At 54.1% G+C, this 25,971-nt stretch overlaps 1 protein-coding gene across 1 annotated transcript in view; it reads left to right on the plus strand.

Annotated features, from left to right (window-relative positions):
* Positions 1-6,475: 6,475 nt before the first annotated feature.
* Positions 6,476-25,971, plus strand: part of TBC1D2B (TBC1 domain family member 2B) — a 64,674-nt gene continuing 45,178 nt past the window's right edge. Inside the window, exons 1-2 of the mRNA XM_019640003.1 lie at positions 6,476-6,794; positions 22,325-22,478. Coding sequence (XP_019495548.1) covers positions 6,483-6,794; positions 22,325-22,478 — 466 coding nt within the window. The 5' untranslated portion in view covers positions 6,476-6,482. The remainder of the gene's footprint in view (positions 6,795-22,324; positions 22,479-25,971) is intronic.

The raw sequence follows: 25,971 nt of genomic DNA on the forward strand, positions 1-25,971 counted from the left end.
GACGGTGTGCTCTGAAGTGGAAGCCAGCCCAGACCCACGCCCTCTATATCTGTGTGCGCTCTGGCTCATTTGCCTGAGCCCATGCCCGCCCCAACCGCCAACAGCACACAGGAGCCCTATTGTCACCTCAGGGCTGGTGGCTGCCCAGAGACGCTGGCGGGAGGGCCACCTCTGCAGCCAGGGAGGCAGGGGAGGAGATCCCTGACGGCCAGCCCACAGATGAGCTGCCCCCCGGATGTGACCTCTTTCCCCCAACCTCCAGTCCTTTTCACACTGACACCCACAGCCTTGCCACGTTAGCGAAGCGATGGGTTTAAACTCTATGCACGCTTCCTTCCCGGAGGGAAGTTTGTATTTTGGTGAAGTTTGGTGCTGATTGATTCCTCCTTCCATTCAGGATTTGTTTTCTGAACTCGAGGGTCATCATGAGGATGAGATGCAATAGTGTAATGGTTAAGAATGAGGGACCATCTACATAAATTGAGAAGTAGACAGAACTGATGGATGGTGATACAAGTTAGGACGAGGTGATGGCCGGCAGGACCGAGGGGCTGCAGGGTACTGGTGGCTAGCGTTCCAGTTCTCGACCTGGGTGGTGGGTGAAATGAGTGTGTTCACTTTGTGAAAATTCATGGACTCTCACAATTTATGCACTCCTCTAGGCCTATGTTCTACTTCAACAAAACAGTTGACTTAAAAAAAAAAAAAGTGCTACAGCCATATTGCCTGGTTCCAATTCCAGCTGACTAGTTATGTGACCTGGAGCAAGTGACAACTCTCCTGGGCTCCAGTGTCTTCATCTCTGAAACAGGGACAAGACTCCGACCCGCTGTGAGGAAGGTTAAATGAGTGAAGTCCTGAGCATTTGGAATAACAGGCAATTAGGAGCCACGACCCGGAGGAGGATGGTGGTGGTGTAACAACCCTGACATGCTGTCGTGTTGGTAACTTTTCATTGTTGCTGTTGTTACAACTTCATCGTGGTGGTCATCTCAAATCAAGATCCAAAGGCTGGCGGCAGGTGTATGATGCATGTGATTTAGAAAAAAGACGAGGGCCTGAGGTGAGCCTGCGACCTCACCCTGGGCAGTTCCCAGCTGTGACAGGAGCACCAGGGCGTCCCCTCACATGTGGAGCCGCAGTGAAATACTCGCTCTCCGCACAGGGACAGGCACAAAGGAAGTGTCTCCGGATGGTCAGCCAGGGGGAACGGCACTCTTATAAACAATTAATTTCCAGCTTTGATAGTGAGGCATCAGCTCCAGCTATGGGACAGGGAGGAAGCCACGTTCTCGGGCTTCCTGGTTGGTCTTCCTGCAACAGATATAAGTCAGGGATACGCGGGGAGCAGATTGGAAATCCCAGCCCCAAGCTGGCAAGGAGCAGAATTTTGTCCATTGGGGCAGGCGGGTGCATGGTGCATTACATCCTTATCTTCCCTAACTTCTCAGTGAAATTCAGCATTTCCTTCCATGGCAAATGCAGGGGACAAATCTCGTGATTGTTCACAGCACCGGTGGCTTTGTCACCAACAGAAATCACAGAGATTTCCATGTCACATTACAGCTGCTCCAGACATATTGAGATAACCGCTTTTGCTCATCATCACCTCACCATTGTAAGAATGAGACCCAATACTGGGTCCTGTTATTTAACATGCTAATAAAGAAGCACATTGGGCAGCCAAGTGGCGTTGGTTAAGAACTGGCTTGGGACGCCAGAGGGCTCTGGTTCGGATCCCACATATGAGGGCCAGTGACACTACCCTCCACAGCTAAGATGCTGAACAACAGCTCGACCTGGAGCTGGGCTGCCGTGAGTCGCCGGCCCCTGTGGCAGTGGGTTGCCATGGGCTACCGTGTGTAGCCAGCAGCCAGCGTGAGCGGCCAGCCGCTACAGTGAGCGGCCATCTAGAAGCCGGCAACTGACCTGCCTCGCCCGGGAAGAGCACAATGATGGTGCCAACTTGGGCCAGTGAAGCAACGTCCTCCACAACTAGATTGAAGAACAAAACGACAGCAACTTGTCTGTTCCCCTTCCCCCAATTCCCCAGCACTGTTCCCATCCCCCCAATTCCCCAATAAAAATCTTAAAAAAAAAGCACATCATGTTAGTACATCACAAATATAATGATAACCCTCTTTCAGTATAGATGATTTCTACTGTGATTCCACGCATTTTATCTTATACATTTAGAAACAGTGTTCTGAGAAGTCCCTGGCTTCACCGGGTACCAAAGCTGTTCACGGCACAAACAGGCTGAGGAAGCTGGGGTCTGACCCAGTCCGGGCGCTGGCAACATAAAGTCCTGGAAATATTCAAATAACAAAGAAATGTGTTTCTATAATTTTCCATGAGCTGTTCTCTCTCCACCTCCCTGTCAGGCCGGATACATTTATGAGCAAAGCCTGGGTATTTACATAAGAAGACAAGGGCTTTGTGTGAGAGAGGGGCAGAACCCAGGGCCGGCTTCAGTCAGGCAAATAAAAGGGGTCTATTTTCACCCCAGAGAAATGTGGACAGGGAGGGTGAGGCCCAGGTCTGGGGCATCAGGTGGGGCATCGAGTGAGCTGGTTGTCTCTGACAGTGCTCTGCATCTCACTTAGCTCATCGCTGGGTCACCTACTGGGGACCGGGCCCTGGGAGCTAGGATCCCGGAGCAGCCCTGCCCCTCTTCTCCACAGTGGGGGTCCCGAGGTGTAGACAGACAGCCGTCAGGAGGTTTCAGGCTATGGAGTCCGACTAACGGGCTTGGAATCCCAGCTTCCGTTTGCTCTGTGACTTTAAGTGAGGGATCAACCTTGCTGTGTCCGTTTCTTCATCTGTAAAAAAAAGGAGAGGAGAGATAGGCCCCACCAGGTAGGGTTTGGGGAGACAAGGAGCCGATCTATGCAGAACAGTGGCTGGGAATTGCTGTGCACAGACAGTAAATGTCATCTCAGCTCCCAAGTCATCACAGGGCTGAGAAGTCCCCAGAACCCTAAGTCTCTGACTGATCAAAACGTCCTTGTCCTGGGTTCTCCTCTCTCAAGGTCATGCTTCTCTTCTAGGACCGATACATGGTAATAGATTATCCAAAATGTACTGTATCCTGAGAGTACTCAGTCTGGGTGTCCTCTCGGGGGGAAACCTGAGGTTTCACCAGAAAGATGCTTGCAGACCTTCGTGTGGCCAGATCCCAGCACCAACCCTCTTCCTTCCCTGAGCCTGTACGGTGGAAACCGAGCACATTGCCAAGCGCTCTGGCAGCCAGCCTCCCGGGTAGAAGGCCAAAGCGGACTTTTCAGGCAATTCTAGTAATTTTTGTTACTCCATTAGGGGGCATGGATGCGTTCCACTGTACTAGGGAGTGGAGAATAAACGACCCTCTCTCTTTTTTCTCATATCGTCAGCCTCATTCTCCACTGTATTCGGTGCCTAGAACAGTGTTTGGCACCATTAATTAGATGCTCAAGCGGTAATATGTTAAATTATAGTTCAACTATATGATACATATACATGGCTTTTAAAAATAAAACCATATGAAAAGGTATCCGTAAAAATGTTCTCCCTCCAAGCGTTAAACCCCATCCAGCCAGTTCCCATCTCACTCCCACAGTAACGGCTGTTCCTCATGTCTTGAGTGTCCTTCCTGGGTTAAGCATATCCAAGTGAATATGTATGTTCTTCTTTTCCTCCCTTTCATATATAAAGGGTAGGATGCTACACAGGGTTTGCGCCTTGCTTTACTAAACAATGCAATACTACATCTTGGAGCCCTTCCATAAGACTACAGAGAAGGGATACCACTTTTTGTTACAGCTGCATAGCTTTCCATTGTATGGCCGCACTGTAGTTTTTGTAACTGGTCCCCTATTGGTGATCATTTGGGTTGTTTTCCATGCATTTTTATTTCCAATATTGCAGCACCGGATAACCTGGTACAGACTTTATTAAGCATAAGAGTGAGTACCTCCATGGAACACAGACCCAGAAGTGGGGTTGCATGATCAGAAGGATATTTGCATTGGGAATTTTGATAGAAAGTGCCAGATTGCTTCCTTTGGGGGCTTGTATTCATTTATGCTCAGTAAATATTGAATGAATGAATAATGAATAGACAAATGGATGTCTTCAAGCTCAGTCATTTTGCAAGAAAAACTGGGGCAGGTAGCTGGCACTGGTCCAGGGAGTCACCAGTTCTGTGACTCTATTGGCCCCTCAATGCCACTAAGCGACCGAGCTCGTCTTGTCATCTTTAGAGCGCGGTGGCTGCTGGGGTGGGAGGGTGGTACCCAGAGATGCTTCTTCCAGCCACCCTCCCCACCAAAACAGAGCCTGTCCTGTTTTATTCACAGGACAATGGGCAGGTAGTGGGAACTTGAAAGGGCCTACGAAAACGTCTAAGACCTGAAAACAAACCAAAACGCAAAGCCTACACCAGTATTGGCTCCAAAATCTAAACCGAGAAAAGTGCAAAATCACCAAGAATAAATTGTGCAGGTAAATGTCTGCACAAGGCGATACTGCATCAGCCTCACTTAGTGAAGAGAGCCACATGGTGTGTGGATTTGCCTGCTGCTTTGGTAGGGAAATGAGGCCTCCTGGAAGCCGCTCCACAGATCCGGGACGGGAGGGGCCCCTGGCAGGGCTCATCTCTGAAGCTCCCCGTCTTGTCTAGGCTGGGAACTTCCTGGAGCAGGAGGCAGGCCCACCCTTTTCTGAGTTTCAGCAGCACCAACAGCAGGCAGAGGCAAAGGGCAGGGCTGGGGCCATTTGTTGAATGAACCAGCTACCAGACTGAGGACTTACTGCACATCAGGGACTGTGCTGAGCGCTTTGTACTGACTGTCTTGTTGCAACAGCTCTAGGAGGTAGCTGCTATTGTTATGCCCATTCTACAGATGAGCAGTCTACAGAAGGAGAGACACAGGGAGGCCGGGTGACCCACCCAATGTCACACAGACCCTCCCTTATTTTTGGAACCCTACCCTGCCCTCCAGAGCCCAATTCACCCCCCCCCCAACCTCCTATCAGGGCAGGAAGCTTGGAAAGCAAGTTCACTGCCCACATTTCCCCTTTTTAGTAAACAGCAGCCACTTCCTCCTGGGTTGGCCACTTCCTCCTGGTCACTGGGTTCCCGAGAGGCTTGAGGGGGCAGGGACTCACATGGGCGCGCAGGGCAGGCCCTCCGGTACCAAGTATGCCTGCAGTAGACACGGGAGGGACACAGGTGGGCTGTGTAAAGCTGGACCCTGACCACAGGACACTGGCATTTAACCTTAGGGGCCTTGGGAACTGCAAAATGTCAACGAGCCTTCTAAGAAGGGTTACAAGGAATTTGGAGCCACCAGAGGCAGCCGCCAAATTTCCATGTAGGAGGGCCTTGGAGCGGGGAGGTGATCTACTTAGAAAAAGGGGGAAACTGAGCCACAATTTGTTTAGAATTTTACATAAACTATAAAAATTGTCCAAATCGAAGATGGGGGGAGATGCTAAGGAAAGGAGATAAAACCCCGTCGTGGAGCCCCCTCCAGCTCACAGCTCCAGGAGTGAGGGGTGAGACCATGTAGAATTTGTTCATGAAGTCACCAGCATCCCAGAGTGGCCTTGAGAGAGTGGCAGGCAAGGGGCCTGGGACAGGTCTGGAGGTGGAGAGGGCGTTAGGGTTGGTCCTGGAGACCCTATGGGGCCTTGGAAGGCTTGAGCCACTTCTACTTGGCTCTGCCCAGTGGGCACAGACTCATCCTCTTACTTTGCTTTCTTGGGAAATCATTCTAATTGCCTCTTGAAGTTGTGCAAGTTCACAGTGAGTTAACATAAAACCCTGGTAAATGCTAAGGGATATTTAAGTGGTAATTGTCATTCAAATGCCATCACAGCATTTATACAACACAGTCCGTGTGTCTACAAATTTTCTCCCCCTTCCCAGAATACAGTCTCCGTGAGGGCAGGGACCCCACTGTGTCCCCAGTGTCCGGATCTGCACATGGCACACGGAAGGCACTCAGCGAGCATTTATGTGTTGAAGCCAATGCGCACATGAGGTCTGCAGAGGAGGGACATGCGTTGGCTTTCATTCATGCATTCTACAAATATTTACCGAGCACCCACTCGGCGCCGCGCCGGGCGGCAGTCTCACTCGTGCAGTACGAGCCTGTGAATCTGGGGCCGCAGACTTAAACGTGCAGTTGGCTACCGAGGTGTAACTTAAGTGCAGAGATACTCAGGGTGTTGAGGGGGCGCCCCGCACTCCCGCATACCAACACCAACGATATACAATAGTGCAGCACACGAAAGCGGCGAGGACGGGGGTGGCCCGCCGGGACCTCGCCGGCCGGGATGCGGGGACGCCGGGATGCGGGCGTGGCGGGGGCGGACTACAAGTCCCAGGCGGCTTTGCGCGGGCGCCGTGGGCGAGGCGGGGGCGGACTACAAGTCCCAGGCCGCCTTGCGCGCACGGGCGGGGGCCGGGCTGGGCGGCGGTGGGCGCGCGGCGGGCGATGCCGGGGCCCGGGACCGGCGCGGACGAGGGCGCCGGGCCGGGGCGGGAGCCGGCGCGGCTGTGCGGCTACCTGCAGAAGCTGTCGGGCAAGGGCCCGCTGCGCGGCTACCGCAGCCGCTGGTTCGTGTTCGACGCGCGCCGCTGCTACCTCTACTACTTCAAGAGCCCGCAGGACGCGCTGCCGCTCGGCCACCTGGACATCGCCGACGCCTGCTTCAGCTACCAGGGCCCCGACGAGGCGGCCGAGCCCGGCGCCGAGCCGCCCGCGCACTTCCAGGTGCACAGCGCGGGCGCTGTCACGGTCCTCAAGGTGGGAGCCCCGCGCCTCAGTCCGCGTCCCGAACCCGCCCCGCGCCCCTCAGCCCGCCCCCCACAACCCGCCCCGCGCCCCTCAGCCCGCACCCCGGAACCACACCCACAACCCGCCCCGCGCCCCTCAGCCCGCACCCCGGAACCACACCCACAACCCGCCCGCGCCCCTCAGCGGCCTCCTGAGCCTCGGCCTCCCCGTTGCGCCCTCCCCACCAGCCCCCTTTTCTCTGAGGCCACCTTCCTTCCCGCCGCTTCCCGTTCTCTGTCCACGTGTCCCCATCTTACCCGCTACCTGGGCTCAGGTCAGAGCGGCCGGGAGCAGCCGGCGCCCGCACCCCTATCCCCGCTCCCCTGTGGCCCCGTCCTGGGGGTGCCCTGTGCAGCCCTCCCGGGACGCCGGGTTCGTCGGCCTCGCTAAGTTATGTAACCTCTGCCCGAGCGGCCTCCCCTGGGAAGTGAGGACGGGGACCTCCCGCCTGGATGCGGGGTGCGGGGCTGCAGTGGGCTAGACTCCAGCCCGCCTGGCCAATGCTGCTGGGCCGCTGACCGGGCCCCTCACAGGGAGCCCGGGGGCCCTTCCGAGCCGCAGGGACGCCCCGGCTGAGGCCACACAGCCGGTAGTGGCAGGGCCTTCGTGGCCGGCGTTGTGGCTGGAGGGGGGACGGCCTGCCTCCCAGCCCTGCCTTCGTGTGTGGAGGCTCCCTGAGTCCGGGGGAGCAGCGGCGTGGGAGAGGGAAGGGGTGCGGCGGCGTCAGCAGCCCTGGTCCCCGTGCCCACAGGCCCCTCCCAGCCCCGGGGGCCCCCAAATCTCCTGGGGGCCCTGCTGCCTCGAGCACAGGGCCGGGGCCTGGCGGGGTGCGGGCTCCTGTCCCCCAGCCCTGCTGCCTGCCGGGCTCCTGGGTGCCCCCACCCTCACCCTCACGTCCCTTGCGTGTTGCACGCTAGGCTGTTTCCAGCGCTGTGGGGCTGGGCTGGGATGTATGACAGAGCCCTGGAAAGCCGGCCAAGTGGAGCACGCGTGGGCCGCGCCTGGCTGCCTTGGCCGCGTGAGCCAAGGATGGCTCCCAGGACCCCCGGAGCCGAGGCAGCTGGAGCTGCTCCCCCAGCTCTTCCTCAGAGCTTTGTCAACTCGGCCCTCCCCGCTGGAAGCCCAGCCTGAGCTCCATGTCCTTGGAGGGTCCCCCACCCCACCCTTGAGCTGTGCGGACAGCCTGTTTCTCCGCGGGAAGCCAGGCGTGTTGCAGCTCAGCTGGGGCGTCGTTAGCACTCGCATAAACTCGAGCACACGGGGCCTTCGCCAAAGAAAGGCTCGTCCTCACTGTCCGTGCACCGTCCAAGTTTAACAAGTTCCTGGGGAACGATTTGTTAGAAAAGAACACGGCGTCCTATTTCAGGTTTTTCCTCAGGTGGCTTTGGAGCCCGCTCTCTGTTTTTTCATTAAAAAGCTCTGACTAATGGAGACATCAGCGTAAGCGGGCCCATGGAGTGCGGCATCAGGAGTGTGCTTTAGAGCTGGATGGACTTGAGCCTGCAGCCTGCGTCTGAGGCTCTCATGTGCTGGGCACGTCACACCCTCCCTGTCCCAGTTTCCTTTTTGCTGTAGTGGAAATCTTACCTTCCTCTTTAGGTGGTTGTGAAGGTTCTGGAAAATGTTATGGGAAGTGGCTGACCCAGAGAAGACACTGCAAGGCAGCCGTAGGAAACAACAGCAGTGTCTGGCCCAGATACGTGGCCTATTCTTATAATGGAGTGAGAGCTGTTAGGTGTCAACGTGCGTGACCCATAAACATTAAACGGAACAAGAAAAGCACGTTACAGAAGGGCTGCATACAGAACGACTACGTTTCTGCAGAGATTGAGGAGATCGTGTATGTGTCTGTGCCATGCGGTGAGCGGGAGGGCTGCCTTCCACTAAGGAAGCGCGGGGAGTGGGAATGGGTGGGCGCCTGGGGGCTTCCAGGGTTTCGCCGTGTTTTATCTCCAGGACTGGGCGGTGGGTTCGAAGGGCCTATCCATCTTTGTATGTTCAGGATATTTCTTTTAAAAAAAGAAATTGATATTCAGGGAGGTTATTGACTATGGAGGACTGTTTTGAAATGTGGAGCTGAATTAGTCACAGAAGAAGGCAGTGCCCGAGGCCTGGGGTCAGCTTGTCAAAACCACAGAAATGGAAACACAGGAGGTGCTCTCCAACGGATGGCAGATCCAGACGTGGGGCTGGGCCTTAGAAAGGAGGACTTCGTGTCCAGTGGTTCCTTTTGAGTTCTGAGAGTGAAAATTTTTGGTGGTAGACGTGGAAATTATCAACTTATCTTCCTTTTCATCTTTCAGGTCCAGGGACTGATTCTCATAAACTTTATTTTTATGATTTTGTAAGGGTTTGAACCAAAGTGACGACACATGCTGGGGAGCAAGATCTCAAACACTCCCTAGAATAAGCGTCATTGCTTCACTTTAGGGCAGCTCGGCCAGAGGGGAGACCCTGATTTCCAAGGGGCATTGGAAGTTACTGGGGACAAGCCTGCTCAAACTTCAGCTAGTTGTGTATAACTTGACAGATACCATTTCTTTTGACAGATGGGTTAAAAAGAGAAGAAAAGAAAAATCAGCAATTTGCTTATTGTGTTAGCATATGTTTCTTATTTTAAAGCATCTTTCCGCCTTCTCTGGAGAAGCTGTGGTTTTGTTAGGCTTCCACAAAATGTTTTACTGCTTGAGTCTTAATGAAAGCTGATATTGGAATTTCTTGGTAAGCTTTTCTGCTCGAAACGCAGGGGTCTGGTCCAGCGTCTTGTGTTACAGATGAGGGAGTGGAGGCCAGAGTGGGGACGCGGCTGGCCTGCGATCGGGAAGCCAGACTCAGGTCCTCTTCGCAGTAGAGGCTCTGGGCACACTGAGTGTCCAGTTGTATATGTTCTGACAAGCCTGCTTTTTTTCACTTTGTACGTCAGTGGTTTGGGATTAGGCAGGGCGTAGTGGTTTCTATTTTACCGACTGGTTTTTCTACCCTTTTCATGCAGCAGGAAAGCCCTGGGACTGTTTGACCAACCGACTCTACCAGGATGTGGAGGACCTGTTGCTAGACATTTAGGAACTGCTACAGCGGTCAGGCAGAGGCGATGCTTCCTGTGGGGGGGGTGTAGGGGTGCGGAGGCTTCTTGCTGAGCTTGACTGGGCTCTGAGGCAGGGGAGACCGTAGTGACTGAGCCGGCACTCAGGGAGAGAGTGGGTGTGGCTTTTTGGGGTGAAGCCGAACGAGCCTGCCCTGCCCGATGTCTGCAGTCTCCTCAGCGAGGACGCACCACCACACTGTCAGTGGGTGAGCCCTGCTCCCTCGCTCCCTTCCGGAAGGCGTTCAGTGCCCCAGTGAACGTGTGTGGGTTTCTGAGTCCCACGTCACTGAAGAGTCATTTACCCCTATTCTTACCCCACTTTCGCAGTAAGGGTACCCATCTTCTGGTGTGGAAGCCTCTCTCTCTCAGCGTGACGACCAACATTTGTTAGCTTGGGACATCATGGTGTGCTCAGTACCAGAGAGACGTGCAGAGCCAGCTTCCTGGGCCCATGTGGCTGCTGAGCCGTCCTGCCCGGGGACTCGCGGTCTGGAAGTAGTAAGGCTTTTATGGAGACGTGACTCTTCCTGGGTTGTCACGGCTTCCGGCTCAGTAAGTTCCCTGAAGGGCCTGTACATCATCAGGTGTGCGATGTCACAGCGGCTTTCCTACTGCCTGTCACACAGTCCTCATTACAGTGTGGTCTCCGCCCGTTCCTGCCCCCTGAGGACCGCGGTTTGTGTCCTCACCTCCCAGAACAGGGCCTGGCACGCAGTAGGGCCCCGGTAGTGTTTGTTGAGCGAATGAACAGAAGGTGGTCACCCAGTAGGCGGTGGTTTCGTTGTGAGCGCTGACCTTTTAGAAGTGATCAGCCAGAATTGTCACATACGTCAGATGACATTCTCACCTCATGTTGTGGAGGTGGCTGCTGTTGGGTGAATGCCAGCCGCAGGTAACTGCATCGAGGACCCAAGAGGGCCGGCTCACCCCAATTACAGCTGATCCTATGTGTTCAGGCCTCTTGTGTCTCATGCCCCAGTCTGCACCCTGAGGACACTTACAGCACTGGGCAGACGTTTATGTAAAGGGCCATGCTGTGAGTACTAGGGTCTTGGGACCATGTCTGTGGCTGCTCTGCTATGTGACACAGAGACAGCCACAGAGTGAGTGCAGCTGTGTTCTCATAGCTCTGAAATGTCAGGTCAGAAAATGTTCTTTGGGTTTTTCCTACCCGTTTAAAAATGTAAAAACCATTCTTGGCTTCTATGTATATAAAAATAGACGGTGGGCTAGATATGACCTCTGTGGGGCTTCTGAGGGGTGGACAGGTCTCCTCGGACGGGGGTCTTTACCCATGAGCCACTGGGCGACAGCCTTCAGGTCAGAACAAAATACGTACGAGTGCAGTACCCATCCCCCGGAGAGAAGAGCCTTGTCATTGAAGAAACGACTGTCAGGTTGGGGGAGGGGACGCAGTTTTGAGGAGGAATTTTCGGTTCTCTTAGAGATGTATGTAGTTGGGTCTTCATGACACTGAGTGAGTGTCGCCCTCCATGCCGTGGTCAGCTGCATTTCATCTGCTCTCACAGAGCCAGTGCCACATGGAGATGGCGACTTAGGCAGTGGTGCTGCTAAGGAGCGTCTGATGAATCGTCTGCCTGGAGAACTCAGGGACGGGACACGCTGGGCACTCGTAGGTGCCAGGCCCTCTGAAAGGCACGAGGCTGAGAAGACCCCCGGGGAGGCTGCTGGTTTCCCGATCGCCCAGTAAATAGTAGCTCTCCGGGCAGCACAGGAAACTCCGAATCGGCTAGAAATTCAGGATGGGGTTGCTCCCAGAAGTGGGTACCTGATCTGGTGCTTGAGCACCTGATGCTGTGTCCTGCTAGAGCATCAGGTCCCTGTGGCAGAGGCCTGTGTGGGCTCAGCACTGCACCCCTAACGCCTAGAGCAGCGGCAGGCACATCTTACATTGACCGAATGGGTGCTTCAGGCCCTCATTCCTTGCAGGGGTGGGGGGGACGGGTAGTGAGCTCTTGTAGCGTGGTCAAAGGGAGGTCTGCAGTGTCCATTTATTCATTTAGCAGATATTTTTGAGCATCTGCCATGTCGTAAGCATTATGCTTTTTCTGCAGCTACAGCAGTGAAAATTTTCCATTCCTTTAAGAAACTACAGTGTTAAGACTTTTAAAAATAGATTAGTGCTTGATATAATCAAAGAATCGCAAGAGCTCAGAACAAAAACCTTTGAGAGAAACCACATTTGTCTGTAGCATTCAGTGTTGGGAGTGCATATCAAATGTCTGCCAGTTTCTGCTTCTGAGGGAGGTCTGGCTTCTTTCCATAGTAAATGAACAGGAGGGGAGTCCTGACTGGGATCGGCCCGGAGCCAGAAATCTGTGCTCCGCGTAGCAGTTTCTGTGGGCACGCAGACTTGGAGAGATCTGTACGACTGATTATCGAGAAACGCTTCCTGTGGAAGACGGCTGGGCGGTTGGTCAGGTTTGGGGATAACTGTGTAGCTGCTGAGATTTGCTTCCTCTTGGGTCAGCAAGCTGTGCTTCCCGTCCGATGGCATCAGCATCTTTTAATGTTTGCATGCTTGGCCGTTTGCCTTTTCAGATTGATTGTGTGGGAGAACTGGACTCTGGTGGAGGAAGGCAGAGTCAGGAGCTGCGAGCTTGGGGCTTCTTGTCTTCTGGCGATTTGCAGGGCCAGTCCTACCAGAGGGAACAGACTTTCCCTGAGCTCTGCCCTCAGGTGAGAGGCTGTCTGCGTGTGGGAGGCAGGCCTCGCCTTCGAAGGGAGATGGCCAGGCCAGTGTTACCAGAGATGTTGATCTTGGGTTATAAGAGTTATTTCTTGGCAGCAAACCCACTTTTCATTTCCTGTTCCAGCCCTCTGACATCCAGGGGAGCTGGGCTTCCAGGGACGGTGGCCTGGACTTAGAAATGTGATGCAGCCGGCCAGCCTTTCACTTAACACATTTGTTGAGCAGACCCCACAGGCATGTAGTGAGGGTCAGGCCTTGCCTGTGGCCTCAGGGAGAGCTTGTCCTGTTCAGAGACGTGATTAGGACATTGTCGTTAAGTGGCTGTGTGAGCTGGAATAAGTCTTCTGTGGTTTCGCTCCAAGGGTCATTATCCTGGAGTCAGAACTGAAGGAGCCCTCGGGCATCAACCTTCTCTGCTCCCACCTGACAGGGGGGGGGGGGGGGAAACCGAGTCCCACAGCCAGGGAATGGCAGCTCCAGTACCAAAACCTTTCCCAGACACAATGACACTATTTTACTACTTTAAACCTGGCAGTATTTCTAGCTTAATCCATTAGCAGGAAATCAGGCTTATTCTGTTTTTGGTTGTTGCATACAGATACTTAAACTATGCATTCACCTAGTTTGTGTAGCAGCCTAGATTTAAGATGTTCAGACAACTGAAGGCTGGAAATCAACAGTGTAGGTGATGCACTTCCAGGGGTCGCCTTGACCATCAGCGTAGTGGCTGAGACGAGGCCTGCAGGTCCCTGTTCCGGGGCCTTCTCTGGAGGTGTTCACATGGCAGCTGACTCTGTTTTCTCTTGCTACCCTGTGAGCCGTGCCCTCTAGCCTCGGAAGTGAACCGGTGTTTTAAACTTCCCCGTTTGCACATCTCTCTCACATCTACTATCCCTTGGCAACATGCTGATAAGGCTTCTTTCAGTTCTGTCCTTTACAGGGCGGCAGCTCCTTCAGAATTGTGCTACTCAGACTTGCTGTGGGGAGGAAGCCTCCCGGGGTCCTGCTGACGTGCAGATTGTGGGGCACCCCCACCAGGTTCTGATTCGGGCGGTACGCCAGGGTGGGCCCAGGGCATCTGCATTTCTGTCCACACCCCAGCATGCCCACTGCAGACCTGTGTGTGCCCCCGCTTTGAGAAACACTATTCTCTTCCAGATTGTGAGTGATGGTTCTCTCTGGCTCTGAACTCAGGTGGACCAGACAGAACTGGGCTGCGTGGTGGCGACAGGAGGCTGGGTCCTCCCCCTCAGGCCGCGCTCTGTGGTTCATTCGTATGTGTGCATCTTTGCATCCTGAGTTTCTATGCTCCGGGGATGGTTTGGGGTGTCGTCCCCCCTCCCCACAGGTCCTCATGGCCCTGAGGTTTGTGTCCCCCGTGCCAGTTGCTTGGTCACTGGCACATCACCACATGCCCGGATCCCCCCAGGGGTTTTCAGAGGGCACTGGTATATCTGGGAGAGTGAGTTTTAGTGATTGCTGCTACCGAGTAGCTAGTGGGACTTTTAGAGCCCCGGCTTCCCACCCAGCGAGGGGTGAGTAACAAAAGGAGGTAGGAGAACTACCTGATGCTTCCCTAAGACACCAGCTCCTCCTTAAAAGATTGTTAGAAGCCAGCACACTTGCCAGCACACGGACAGGACAGGCAGATTCCTGGTACCAGACTCTTTTGCACCCCAAATGTCTGCTAGGTGGAGCCTAGAAATCTGCCCCTCTCAAATGCTGATCCCAAAACTTCATGATAAGGCAGTCATTGCTGCATCCCACTTTGCATTACGAAACACCAGGCCAGAGCAGGGCGGTGCTGCGTGGCATGAGCCAGCCGTTGCTGGCCGAGGTGGTGCAGGCTGGTCCCACAGGCTGCTGGCTGGGGCTGTGGGGGGGTCTTATTACCCTGAGCTCATGAACCCTGACTTCTCCTTATTGTGCAACGGCAGGGCTGATAGGGAGCCTAGGAATGCAGCCTGTGGTCACTTGAAGGCCACGTGCTCCCTTTCCTCTGAAACAGAAAGCGTTTGGACAGGCGTCCACATTTCCTGCGGAAGAGCAGGCCCAGAGAGTGGTCTTGTCCTTGCTCTCTCTGGTCTTGGCGAGATCTGTCCCCCAGGTGGCTTCGCTGAGGCCAGGCCCCTCACCAGCCCAGCTCTCTCTTCCTGCCCGTTTGCCTAGAACAAGCATTGGCTTGTCCGTTCTGTAGGTAGGCTCTCTGCTCCCAGCCTGTTACCCTGAGCTGCTAATCTCTATTAAATCGTTAAAGCTAAAAAAAGGTGTTAGCTGACGATGGATCCAAGAAATGCCTTTGCTTTCAAGGTGCTGGCTTTTTAAAACAGGGTGCTGACTGTTCGAGGTGGCAAAGCTCCTCAGAACCCCACCTCCCAGCACGGGTGAGGAGTGGGCACCTGCCCGGGGAACAGCCGGCCCCTCGACTCAGACCCTCTGGAAAATGATCGTGGGTCTAGGTCCTTGCTTAGCCTTTGAAAGGATTTAGCTTAGATTTATGTAATTACCTTAATAAGATACATGGAAATGCTGGTGTTAAGACAGCAGTTTAAACAGACAGCAAACGAGAATTTTCCGTGTTCACTGGAGGAATGAAAGTGCATTCCAGTCTCGGAGGAGCCCCGAGATCCAGTGTTATGTCCCTTCTCAGCATCGGTTGCTGGGCTGAAACAGATTTCAAAACCTTCCCAGGGGAAAAGCACATTTTTTTTCATTGGTACCGGGCCAGATCCCATAAGATTGTTTCCAGGCTCGTGATTTTGAAACATTGAGAAGAGAATTTGGAACCTGAGGTCATTATTTATCAGTTTGGGATTTTAGTCTGTTTCCCATCCAAGTTTTGTTTTGTATCAGCAGGCTGCTTACAGTGTTCTCATGCCTTTTATTGCTTATGGAAGAATTGCCTTGGATACAGCTTGGAAATCCAGGTAACTCTCCTTAGGTGTCAGAAGTAACAATTGCAGGTGAGTCAGACCGGCCTGTAGTGGGAATGGCTTTCCACGGGGTGTCCAGCGTCCCCATCTGCACGTGTATCCTCTTTTCTGTGGTTCCTTCCTGGCTGTTGGTTAGGCCGTCAGGCTTATAAACGTGGTAGCCCTGGCCCTTTGGGAAGGAACCCAGACTGCACAGTCCAAGGGGTCCTCAGGCGCTGTGTCATCACACGCAGCATGCTGGAGGGATGGCCTTGTAGGGGGGATGTTTGAAGGGTCTCGGGGAGCATGTAGGAGTTTGCAGGTGGTGTTCATGCAGCAGGAGCAGGGGTCCTGGGGCTCTGTGCCTGCCGTGTGGGGCAAGGCTGTAGTCCCGTGGGGTATGTGGTGGTGTGGTCTGCAGCACCACGCAGGTTGCTTGGCACTTGGAAGCCATCGGAGAGTTCTAAGCACGGGACACAAGACGTGACAGCGAGGTGTGAGAAGAGGGTCCGCAGGGGACAGCAAGACCCGATAGAGACCCAGGTAGGTGAACAGGAGGCCCCCCGGGGGCATGAGTCGGAGAGACTGACAAGGATGCGCTTGACAGCTGGTGGTTCTCGGATGCTGGAGAGATTTCTCTTCTCCGTATTTGTCACACGTGGCCTTGTCCCTGACATTGCATCTGCTGGCAAGAACGTCCTAGACCGGAGCTGTGGCTCAGCACCCGGTGGGTGGACACACTTGAAGGCCCGATGGTCATGCTGTGCTGGCACCTTTGACCTGCTGCACTGGCAGCGAGCTGGCCGGACGGCCTCTGCTGTGGGAGGTGTCCTTGCCGGCGACTCAGCACACTTGCAGGGTTTTCAGTTGAACTTGGCTGAGGTTGGGGTCATGGAGATTTCAGTATTTGAGAAAAACCGTAGAGGAACTCCTGATTGCTGCTAAAGTGCTGAGAGGATGGGTTTTGTCCTGGACATGCACTTCTCCCTGAGCGCAGGGGCACAGGCCGGCTCGGAGTCATGACCATGCAGCTTCCTGTGCCACCCTGGGCAGTGGTGATCACGTGGGGGCCGGTACCTCGCAGCGGTTGCCGTGTGCCGGGCACTGTTCTGAGTTTAGTGCACATTCACTCGCTCACCCTCATAGCAACACAATGTGTGGGTTCCCGTGATTCACCTGTTAACAGCGAGGAACCGAGCCCAGACACGCGCCGTAGCCAGCACATGGCAGAGCTGGGCTCCGAACCCAGACGCTTGGGCTCTAGAGCCTCAGCCGGGAGATGACACCATCTTCCTATGTGGTTGTGAACTAATTTGAATTTATTTCCTTTTATATTATATGACCTAGGTTAAAATTCATAATACTTCTCTTTCTCTCCAAAGTTTTAGCCAGCTGTCCTAATGCCGTTGTTTAATAATTAACACTTTCCCCCTGATTAGATATGCAGTGTGGCATCAGTATTTTGTGATGCTTAGCTCTGCGTTTTGATCTTCTGGCAGTACAGTGCTGTTTTGATTACCACAGGTGTTATAATCTGCTAATCTGTTTGGTAGAGCAAAGCCTCAGGCCTTATTTATTTTTTTCCAGAATTCTCAACAGTTAAACTTTAGATGAATTTTATAATCTCTTTGCCATGCTTTGAAGAGCTCCTTTTAGATTTTTGACTGGATGTTTTTCAGGCTTCTGTAATGATGAGGCTTTCTTAAGTGTATGTATACCTAGGCACTTACACCCTGGTTGGAATTGCGAGCATCTCTAATGGTCTGTTGCTGGCGTAAAGTAAACCGCCTGCTCCCTGGGAGCGAGTGTCTCAGAGGCACCGGCCGGCCAGGTCTCACCAGCTCGCGGCCTCGGTCAGGCTCTTGGTGAGGACTGGCCAAGTGAACACACTGTTTATGTACATGGGGTTTTCCCGTTTTCCTTCTTTTGGATTACTTTAGGTAGATTCCCAGGAATGGAGTTGTGGGTCGGAGGACATAAGCGTTGTTACAGCTTCTAAACGGTGCTCAGTTTTGATGGATGACCCTTTACCAAAGGGCCAGGATCCAGGGAGCCAGAGAGCTTGGATCATTTGTCGTGTCGTGAGGGGTTAGGGGACGAGCCTGGCTCCTGTGTGCCCCAGCCCTCCCCCAGCGATGTGCTTGCTTGCCCTCTGCGCCCTTGATAAATGAATGAACTTGGGATCAAATGACTTGATAGAGGGACTTTTCTGAGCACCGAGGAGAGAGCTGAGCTTGGAAGGAGGAAAGTCCCTGGGGCCCAAGAGAAGAGATAGGTGCTTGGAGCCTGCCTCCCCAAGAGTGGGCGTCTGGGTTTGTGGGACAACAGCTTGTGGGAGCAGCTGGGACATCACATGGCTCTCAGCCAGCTGTCAGGGACTGAGTTCCACCTCTAGCCACATGAGTGTGGCCTGGTTTTCATTCTCTGAACGGGCACCTCACATCAGGGCCCCTAAATGCAGCAGGCGTCTGTCCTGTCGGGACTGTGCCCACCCAGCCCGTGTCTGCCCCTCACCCCCAGGACATTCTTGCAGTTGTGAAGAGGGACAGCCACATGGCTTTCCAGTTCGTGTCCCCTGTGGGCACTGGTGCCAGTCTGACTGGGATGTTAGCCATCTGAGGCAGCGGCAGTAGCTGCACATGGGGGCAGGGTGGGTCAGACCTGAGTGCTTGGCTGTGTTCAGGACACCGTGCCAGGCGTCTGGGCCACTGAGCGCCCAGCTGATCTGGCCTCCGCCTTCACGGCATGGAGACCAGTGAAGAGCGCCAGGGAGGCTGCCTGGCCTCCATGTGACCTCCCGTCCAGAGGGCACAGAGAGCCTGCAGGCTCGGGTCAGGGAAACCTCCTCTGGAGGTGGCATTTGCCTTGGGCTGTGAGGGGGGAGTAGGAGGTGAGACACAGGTGTTAGGTGAGACTCAGCATACGGGCCCTGGAGCCTTCAGACAGAGATGCTGACACCGGCCTCCGGCTGGCGGCTCATCTGGCGTCGGCTCTCACTCTGCTGAGCTCTGGAGCTTGGCCTGTCCCTGCTGCTTCCAGCACGACTGGAGTGTCTGTCCTGCCCCAGGATTCAGGAGCCAAGCATTTCAAATGGTCATGTGGGGTGGAGCAGGGACTGGTTCTCTCCGTCCTGCTTCTAAGCCCTCTGCGGGTGTTGTGGGTGACAACTTCAACACTGACTGCGTCACCTGTCACCAGCTGAGTGGCCGGTCAGTGTGGGGAGGCCCCAGATCACTCGAGGGTCCTACTTGTCCTACTTTGGGAGGGGGCATTTCAGGTCCTGAAAGTGTGATCCGGGCCAGCCAGGCCCGTAGTGCGTCCCTGCAGAACGGTGGCGTCTCCGTGAACGTGACGGGCATGGGGTGGTTGGAGATGTGGAGGATGTCTGGAGCCATGAAGTCCTGTGGATGGGGGGGTCGTGCGCACTGCCCTGCACCCCGAGAACCCCGCCTTGGCCTATGTTGGAACCCACAGGCCGTTTCCCGGCCTCTAGGTTTCCCACTAACCTTGGCTCTCGGAACGGAACTTACTTGCCGTCACACTAGACCAGCGCTGTCCAAGACACAGACAATCCAAGCCATACGATATACCCTCAAGAGTTCAGACACCACATGCACAGATTAAATTAATGTTAATAAGTATATCTTATTCAGCCCAGTGCATCCAAAATACTTCACCATGTGGTCCCGCCTGCGTGCCACACACCCAGTAGCCACCATGTGGCTATGGTGACTGTTGGACGGGGTGAATCGAGGCTGACTTTACATGTGGAACCGAGCCTGGGGCCGCAGACAGACGAGTTTCTGCCTCTATATCTGACAGGACCTGGCAAGGCCGGATTGCAGCTCTGTCTGTTTGGGAGAGAGCGAGGGGAACACGAGAGGCTGTCTGGGTTTCTGCACATGTCGCCGTGTTGCTTTTGGTCCTGCCCTGCCCTGTATCCCGTGTGTGTTTCTGTGTTTGGGCCTCAACTTCCTGAGAGTAGGGCCTTCCTGCCTCCCTGAGGTTGCCGCGTGCCCGAAATCCACATGCTCGCAGTGCCAGCAGCCTTTCATGGTGCTTGCAGCGATTTCTAGATTTTTTTTTAAAGGAAACGAGCCCGTTAATCATTGTCTTGAGGTCGATTTGCCCGCCTTATTGACCCAACTTCTGTAATATGAATAATGTGTCAGACATTGAAAGCATGTGATGGAAAAGGTTTTATGCCCCCGGAATTTAGTGAGATGACTAAGAGGTTACTAATTGTTCCCAGTTAGATTTAATGCCCGGAGATTTAAAGGGAGAAGGTTTTCTTGTAAAAAAAAACGATTTTTCACAGTGCGTGCATTGCAGGAAACAGCTGGAGAGGCTATGAGGGACCTGACCCAACAAGTGTGCACAGACAAAAAGAGGCCTGTCTGGGCAACCACTGGTGGTCTTCTCCCGAGGGTGGGCCTGGGGCCAGTAGGGTGCTGGTGGGAAGCCCAGAGCACGCACGCACCAGCCACACACACGCTTTCCTCCGTGCTGGCGTCGGGAGATGGGGAGCTCAGTGCGGGGAGCAGGGGACGAGGTGGGCTTTGGGCTCTGACGTGGGCTGCGGCCTGCCTCCCAGCCGCTCTCCTCTCCCTGCTCTGGCACTGCTGGGTTCTCTTTTCCCTGCCCCAGAGCCAGGCCGAGTGCTGCCCACCATCCACCCTGTGCTTCATAGGTCTCCCAGATGGGCCAATCTCCCCAGACCCGAGCCCTCCCCGCCCTTTCAACAGCAGTGACACTGACTAGTTACGTCATTGCCCTGCTAAGCATGCAGGAAGGCATCTGCGTGTTTAGGGCCTGGCTGGGTGTCCCGGCCGCCCCTTCCTTGACCTCCTCAGCCTCCCTTCGCCTGGCTCTCCTGCTCTGGGCCTTTGCACATGCCCTTCTCTCTGCCTTGTCCTCTGGCCACCGCCTGCTTCCTTTTCACACCAAGCCCCTGCATCCTTCATGATTATTCGTTCATTCCTTTCTTACTGATTCAACAGATACTGACCTCTTGTGTGTGTGTGGCACTGAGCCAGATGCAAAAGAAATGGGACATCCTGGAGTGTTTGTTTATTGAGTCTGCAGCTGGCAGGTCTCCTGACCTCTGGGTGCCAAGGCCCTTGTCCCACCTCCTTGGGTAGATGTCTTCGCCCGTGCCCTGCAGCCACACCAGCCCACCTCCCCGCCCTGACCTCTGTCAGAGCACTTGACACACTCTCAAAACAACTGGTTTGTTTTCTGGGTCTCATGGGGCCAAGCCCTGATCCAGGCATCTGCTATTCCAGGTAGAAAATGTGAATAGTAAATGTCGGTTGAATGGACGATGAAATGGTCTCTTGGCTGATAGTTGGAAGAACTTTCTGTAAAGTACCCAGACATCCTGTAGTGGCTGGTTTTCCCTACCTGGGACTCTGTGCCGGTGTCACCAGAGAGACCCCACGTAGTGGCCATGCTTGCGGACAGTAGCAGATGGGTCTCAGGCCCGTCACTTGCTGCTGTGAGGCCTGGGAAGCAGTTTTCCAGGGTGCCCCCGACCCCGGGACCGGTGTGCCTGACGTCTGCCCCCCTCACTGACGCCAATGTGGATGAGGTTCCCGTGACTGTGCCATGGACCCTTCCTAGGGCGCCTTCGTGGGGCCCACACCTGCCAGCTCTTTGGTTTGCAGATTGGCTTTTTGTGTGGGGTTCCCTCTGCATCCTGGTTTATTTTCTTTCATGTCCACATGGTGAGACTCACCCTCTGTGGCATGTAGTCTGAGAGTTTGGATAAATACAGATGCATGGCTCCGTCACCACCGTCAGGGTGCAGACACTCCATCCCCCCAAGTCCCCTGCTGTCAGCCGCCCCCTTACCCCAAGCCCTGGCAACCACAGATTTGTTTCCTGCCTGTCTAATTTCGCGTTTTTCAGTATGTCACACACGTGGAACCATGTGGTATGCAGCCTTTGGGGATGTGCACTTGCTGTCCGTCCACGTCGTGCGAGGCGCTGGTTGGCTTTTTGTTGCTGAACAGTGTGTCCTGTCGCACGGGTGAGCCACAGTTTTTCTGCTCACCAGATGGGCGACGTTTGGGGCAATTACGAATATAGCCTGCAGACACTGGCATACAGGTTTTTGTGTGACTGTGTTTTCACTCCTCTTGGGAGAGTGTCTAAGAGTGGGGTTGCTGGGCCGCGTGGCACATGGTGTATGAGGCGCTGCCGAGCAGTTTTCTGGAGTGGCTGCAGCTTCTGCATTCCCACCAGTGGCGAGCGAGGGTGTGTCCTACCTGCTCTGTGCCCTGTCCTTTAAAAATGTCAATTAAAAAAAATTAGCTCTTATAAAGCTGCTCCATCTCATCTGTAACCTGCAGTTTTCTGTGGGCGCTCTCCCAGGTGCTGGCAGAGTTTAAGCCATTATTTGACTGGGTTTGGCAAGGATATCACCCATCTCTGTGTGACATTTGGTTTCTTGAGGTAGAATGTATAGGCTCTCCGAGTGAAAGGGCAGCAGAAATATCAAGCCTTCCTAAACCCTTTTGAGGAAATGTTATATTTTATCATGCTGTAATTTTAGAATTTAGACAGATTTCTTATTATAAGGGTTAAATTCTTTATGTTAAAACTGCTGTTTGCGTGAACAGCTTGTTGTGAGCAAAAGCCACTAACCTTGAAATGGAAATTCCTGTGACCTGTTCTTAACGCTCCCTTTCAGGTGGGAAGGTATACAGCCTGTCCTCACAAAACACCGTTTCTTTAGGCCCTTCGTCTTCTTGGTGGCCGTAACGCTTTTCCTCTTCCCTCTTTCCAGGCCCCGAATCGTCAGCTCATGACTTACTGGTTACAGGAGCTTCAGCAGAAGAGATGGGAATACTGCAACGGTCTGGACATGGTCAAGTGGGACGGCAGGATCTCCCCAACACCTGGGGACTTTGCTAAGGGCCTCGTGGCCAGAGATACCACAGGTGAGTCAGAAATGGAGGGACCTTTGTCAGTGCTTTGTGTAGCTCCGTGTCACACCGCAAGTCAGCCTGGCAGGGCAATTGGGAATGCAAACCGTGGTGATGACCGCTTCTGGACAGGAGCATTCCCCAGTGACCGAGGGTTTCCAGGTCCAGAACTGTATTCAAGCCTAATGGTGGCCCTGGGAGGCAGGCAGGGCCAGCGCCAAGCCCCTGGAGAGACCCTACGGCCGCAGTCGGCAGGTCGTATGTGTGCTGGGAAGTAATGCCGTGTGACCCCAGGTCCAGCCTGCCTCCGGCTACCTGACGTGCCCACGCACACACCTCCATGCTTGGGCAGAGCTGCTGGGGTTGACAGCAGCTGGTACACACTGGGGATGGCTTCTCAGCGCACTCGGTGTGGCTGTGACCCAGTGGTGTCCCTTCGGAAGCCTATAACTGTCAAACTCCGGTTCTGTTTCTTTCTGCATCTGTGGCGTTTCCACAGCTCATGGTCCTCCCTGGGCAACTGCAGTGTAGCATAATGTGGTTTTATATTTGAATGTCAACCATTAAAACCCTCTGTTCTTAGGGCCGGCCGAGTGGCTCAGTTGGTTAAGAGCTCGCTCAAGAGTTTGAGCTCTGAGCAACAGCAGTTCGAGTCCAGCCCGAGCTAAGCAGCCGCTGAGCTGCCAACAGGTAGCAGGATGGCTCAGCTAAAAAAAAACAACAACAAAAAAACCCCTCTGTTCTTCTCAGGACTTTTGGTTGTGGTGAGCCCTGTTAACTCAGAGAGCAGGACAGCAGGTTACCTGCTGACCAGCCTGTCCCCCTGCAAAGACTGCTGAGCTGGGGCAGTGTTTGTGGCCCCCCTCTTCCTGCAGGGAGAAGACAGGCTCCAGGAAAAGCAGGCCCCTACGCCCTGGTAAGGTGTGAGAGGGCCTGGCCATCACGCTGGCCTTTGTGAAGGATCACAGGAGCACAGACCGAAGTCGAAGGTAGTAAGGGCTGGTCCTGCCCTTACAGCGAGACGTGGCTTGAGCTTATAACACCCGGGGAGTCTGCTCAGGAGAGCACGGGCCACATTCGCCGTCCCTATACACCAGCGACTTGCTTTGGAGACAAATGCCTTCTTGGACTTTTAATTATCTTTTTCTTCCAAATCCCTGTTTTGCCTCCAATTGTGTTTTTGCCAATCGCAGTTATTTTCCAGCAGGTTACCCCTCTGGTCAGTGAGAATCACTGTGCTCCATATTTGTTGATACGTTGTCCTATGAGAACCCTCAGGTCATTTTTACGGACATCTTAACCAACAGTGCCGAGACCGAGGTGTTGCCTTCATTTTCAAGCCTAAACCCTCTGTGTTTGGCTCACAATCCCTCACATTGTTGAGTGAGTTTTTTGAAAAGCCACTATTGTAGGGCTTCTGATCAGAAGAAGCTCAGTGACTCAGTATCGAAGCCACTCGGAACATGTGGGAACCAGAGCAGGAACAGCAGGAGTCACGATGGCAGCTGCCGCCCCGGGCACACAAGGGCCTGCTTTGCCTCGGTCCCTTTATTCTGAGGACACAGTGCTTGTCTAGCAAAGGCTCAGCATGTTACACTGAAAGGGCAGAGAGGTAGCGCCCAGCCATGTAGCCAGCATAGCACGTCCTCCCCTCTTTTAAGCTGAAGTGCCGTGGCTGGGGAGCCAGAAAAAACATCCGAAGCCCATAGCTGGTCCTCTTCGCTTGGTTTGGGGACCCCTAAGTGTGGGGATTTGAGTTTGTGCACGGACATCTGCTCATTTTTTCAGCAGAGCAGGCGCCGTGAAGGGCACCTCTACTCACAGAAGTTCTGTTTGAGCAGGTGTGAAGAAAACGTGCGATGAGTGTGATGGGGCGGGTGGGGTACAGAGGCCCAGGAGTGGGGTGAGCACCGCTGAGGGTGCTTGGGGGCCTCTCTGACGGGGTGACAGCTAACCTGAGACCTGCAGGATGACCAGGAGTTCGCTAGGTAGAGGGAGGGGTTTTACGCAAGAGGTCTGGAGCCTGGTGCATTTGAGGAGCTGCGTGAAGGCAGGTGGCCCTGGATAGAAAACAGTGGGGGACTAGCCGAGCCCACCGCAGGCACAAGCAGGCCGATGCGGGGAGCCCTGACATCTGGGTTTGGAGTTTTGGACTTTATCCTAAGAGCAGTGCAGTGTCTGAAGATTTATGTGTAGAAACAACTAATTTTACATTTCCACCAATTTTTAGATAGCTTCTAAGAACTCATAATGAAACTTTAGACCATTGGGCCATTTGTGACACTTATAATTATTCAGGGAGTTCAAAAGTCTAAAGGAGGAAGTCCAGAAGAAGGGCCCCTTTTGTTTTATCATCAGAGATAAAAATTGGTTAAAAATAAAATGTGCTCCGCAATGTTTTTGAAGCCATGGTGGCAGTTTATCTGAACCGTGCTGACTCCAGCTAGAGTCGAAGAAGAATGTTTTTATAGCCCTGCTTTGCATTAGAGAATAAAACTTTCCTGGCGTTCTCTCCTCGTTACCGAGTTGTTTGGTAACATTTTCATTAGTTTTCTGATGGATATTGCACACCTGCAGCCGGTGTGCAGAAGGGTACAGGGAGCCAGTGGTTCCCATCACACCTCGGAAGAGCCCGTGTGAGGAAGGAGCCCTGCGGGCCTGGCTCGAGGCCTGGCTCAGATGTACTTGCTGTTGTCAGACTCTGAGTCAGTCATTTCTTCTCTAACACAGGCTGTGGCCTGTGGAATTAAGTTTTGTTGGAATAAAGCATCAGGCTTTCATTGGTGTGTTGTCTGTGGGCCTGTGTGACACAGCCCAGTAAGCACGGGGTAGAGGTGAGCGCGGGAGCTTTACCTGCACTTGGGGCGCTAGAGGGTTTCCTGGGCTTGGAGGCAGCTGGACTGAGTCCCAACAGTATAGTAAGAGCCGCCCTGGGAGGCGAGGAGGGAAAGGCCTGGAGGCTTAGAGACCACACGCCTGGCTGGAAGGCAGAGTAGGCGGCAGGTGTGAGCAGGACAAAGCTGGACAGCCGGTCGGGGGGGCAGACCTGGAAGGCTTTCTGAGACGGGCGAAGGAGTCCGAGGTCACCCTGGCTGGATGGCAGAGAGTGGAGTCCTCTAATGACAGTTAGAAGGCCCTGGAATAGTAACAGCGACGCTGTGTAGTGAGGGTCACCCGGGAAACTGCCTCATTTAGTGTAAAGACACGTACATGTGTGCGTGTGTGCCCATGTGTGTGTTACCGTTTCCAGTCAGGCTGGTGTTCAGCTGCATTTAACAGGAAACCTGACAAAGGGACTCGCAGGGACGTGTCTCCTGAGAGGCGGGGCGTGGCTGGCAAAGCAGCCCACCAGTGCCCTTGTGGGACCCGCTGTGTGAAGTAGCTTCTCTCCTCAGGGAGCCGCCTCTGGGAGCAGCACCTGTGTCCTAAAGGAGAAAGCTTTCCCAGAAAGCCTTGCCGTGCCTCACTGGCTGGAACGGGGTCCCATGGCCGTCCCGGCTGCAAGGGA

Source organism: Hipposideros armiger, unplaced genomic scaffold, assembly GCF_001890085.2.
Source record: "Hipposideros armiger isolate ML-2016 unplaced genomic scaffold, ASM189008v1 scaffold_48, whole genome shotgun sequence".
Classification (NCBI taxonomy): Eukaryota; Metazoa; Chordata; class Mammalia; order Chiroptera; family Hipposideridae; genus Hipposideros; species Hipposideros armiger.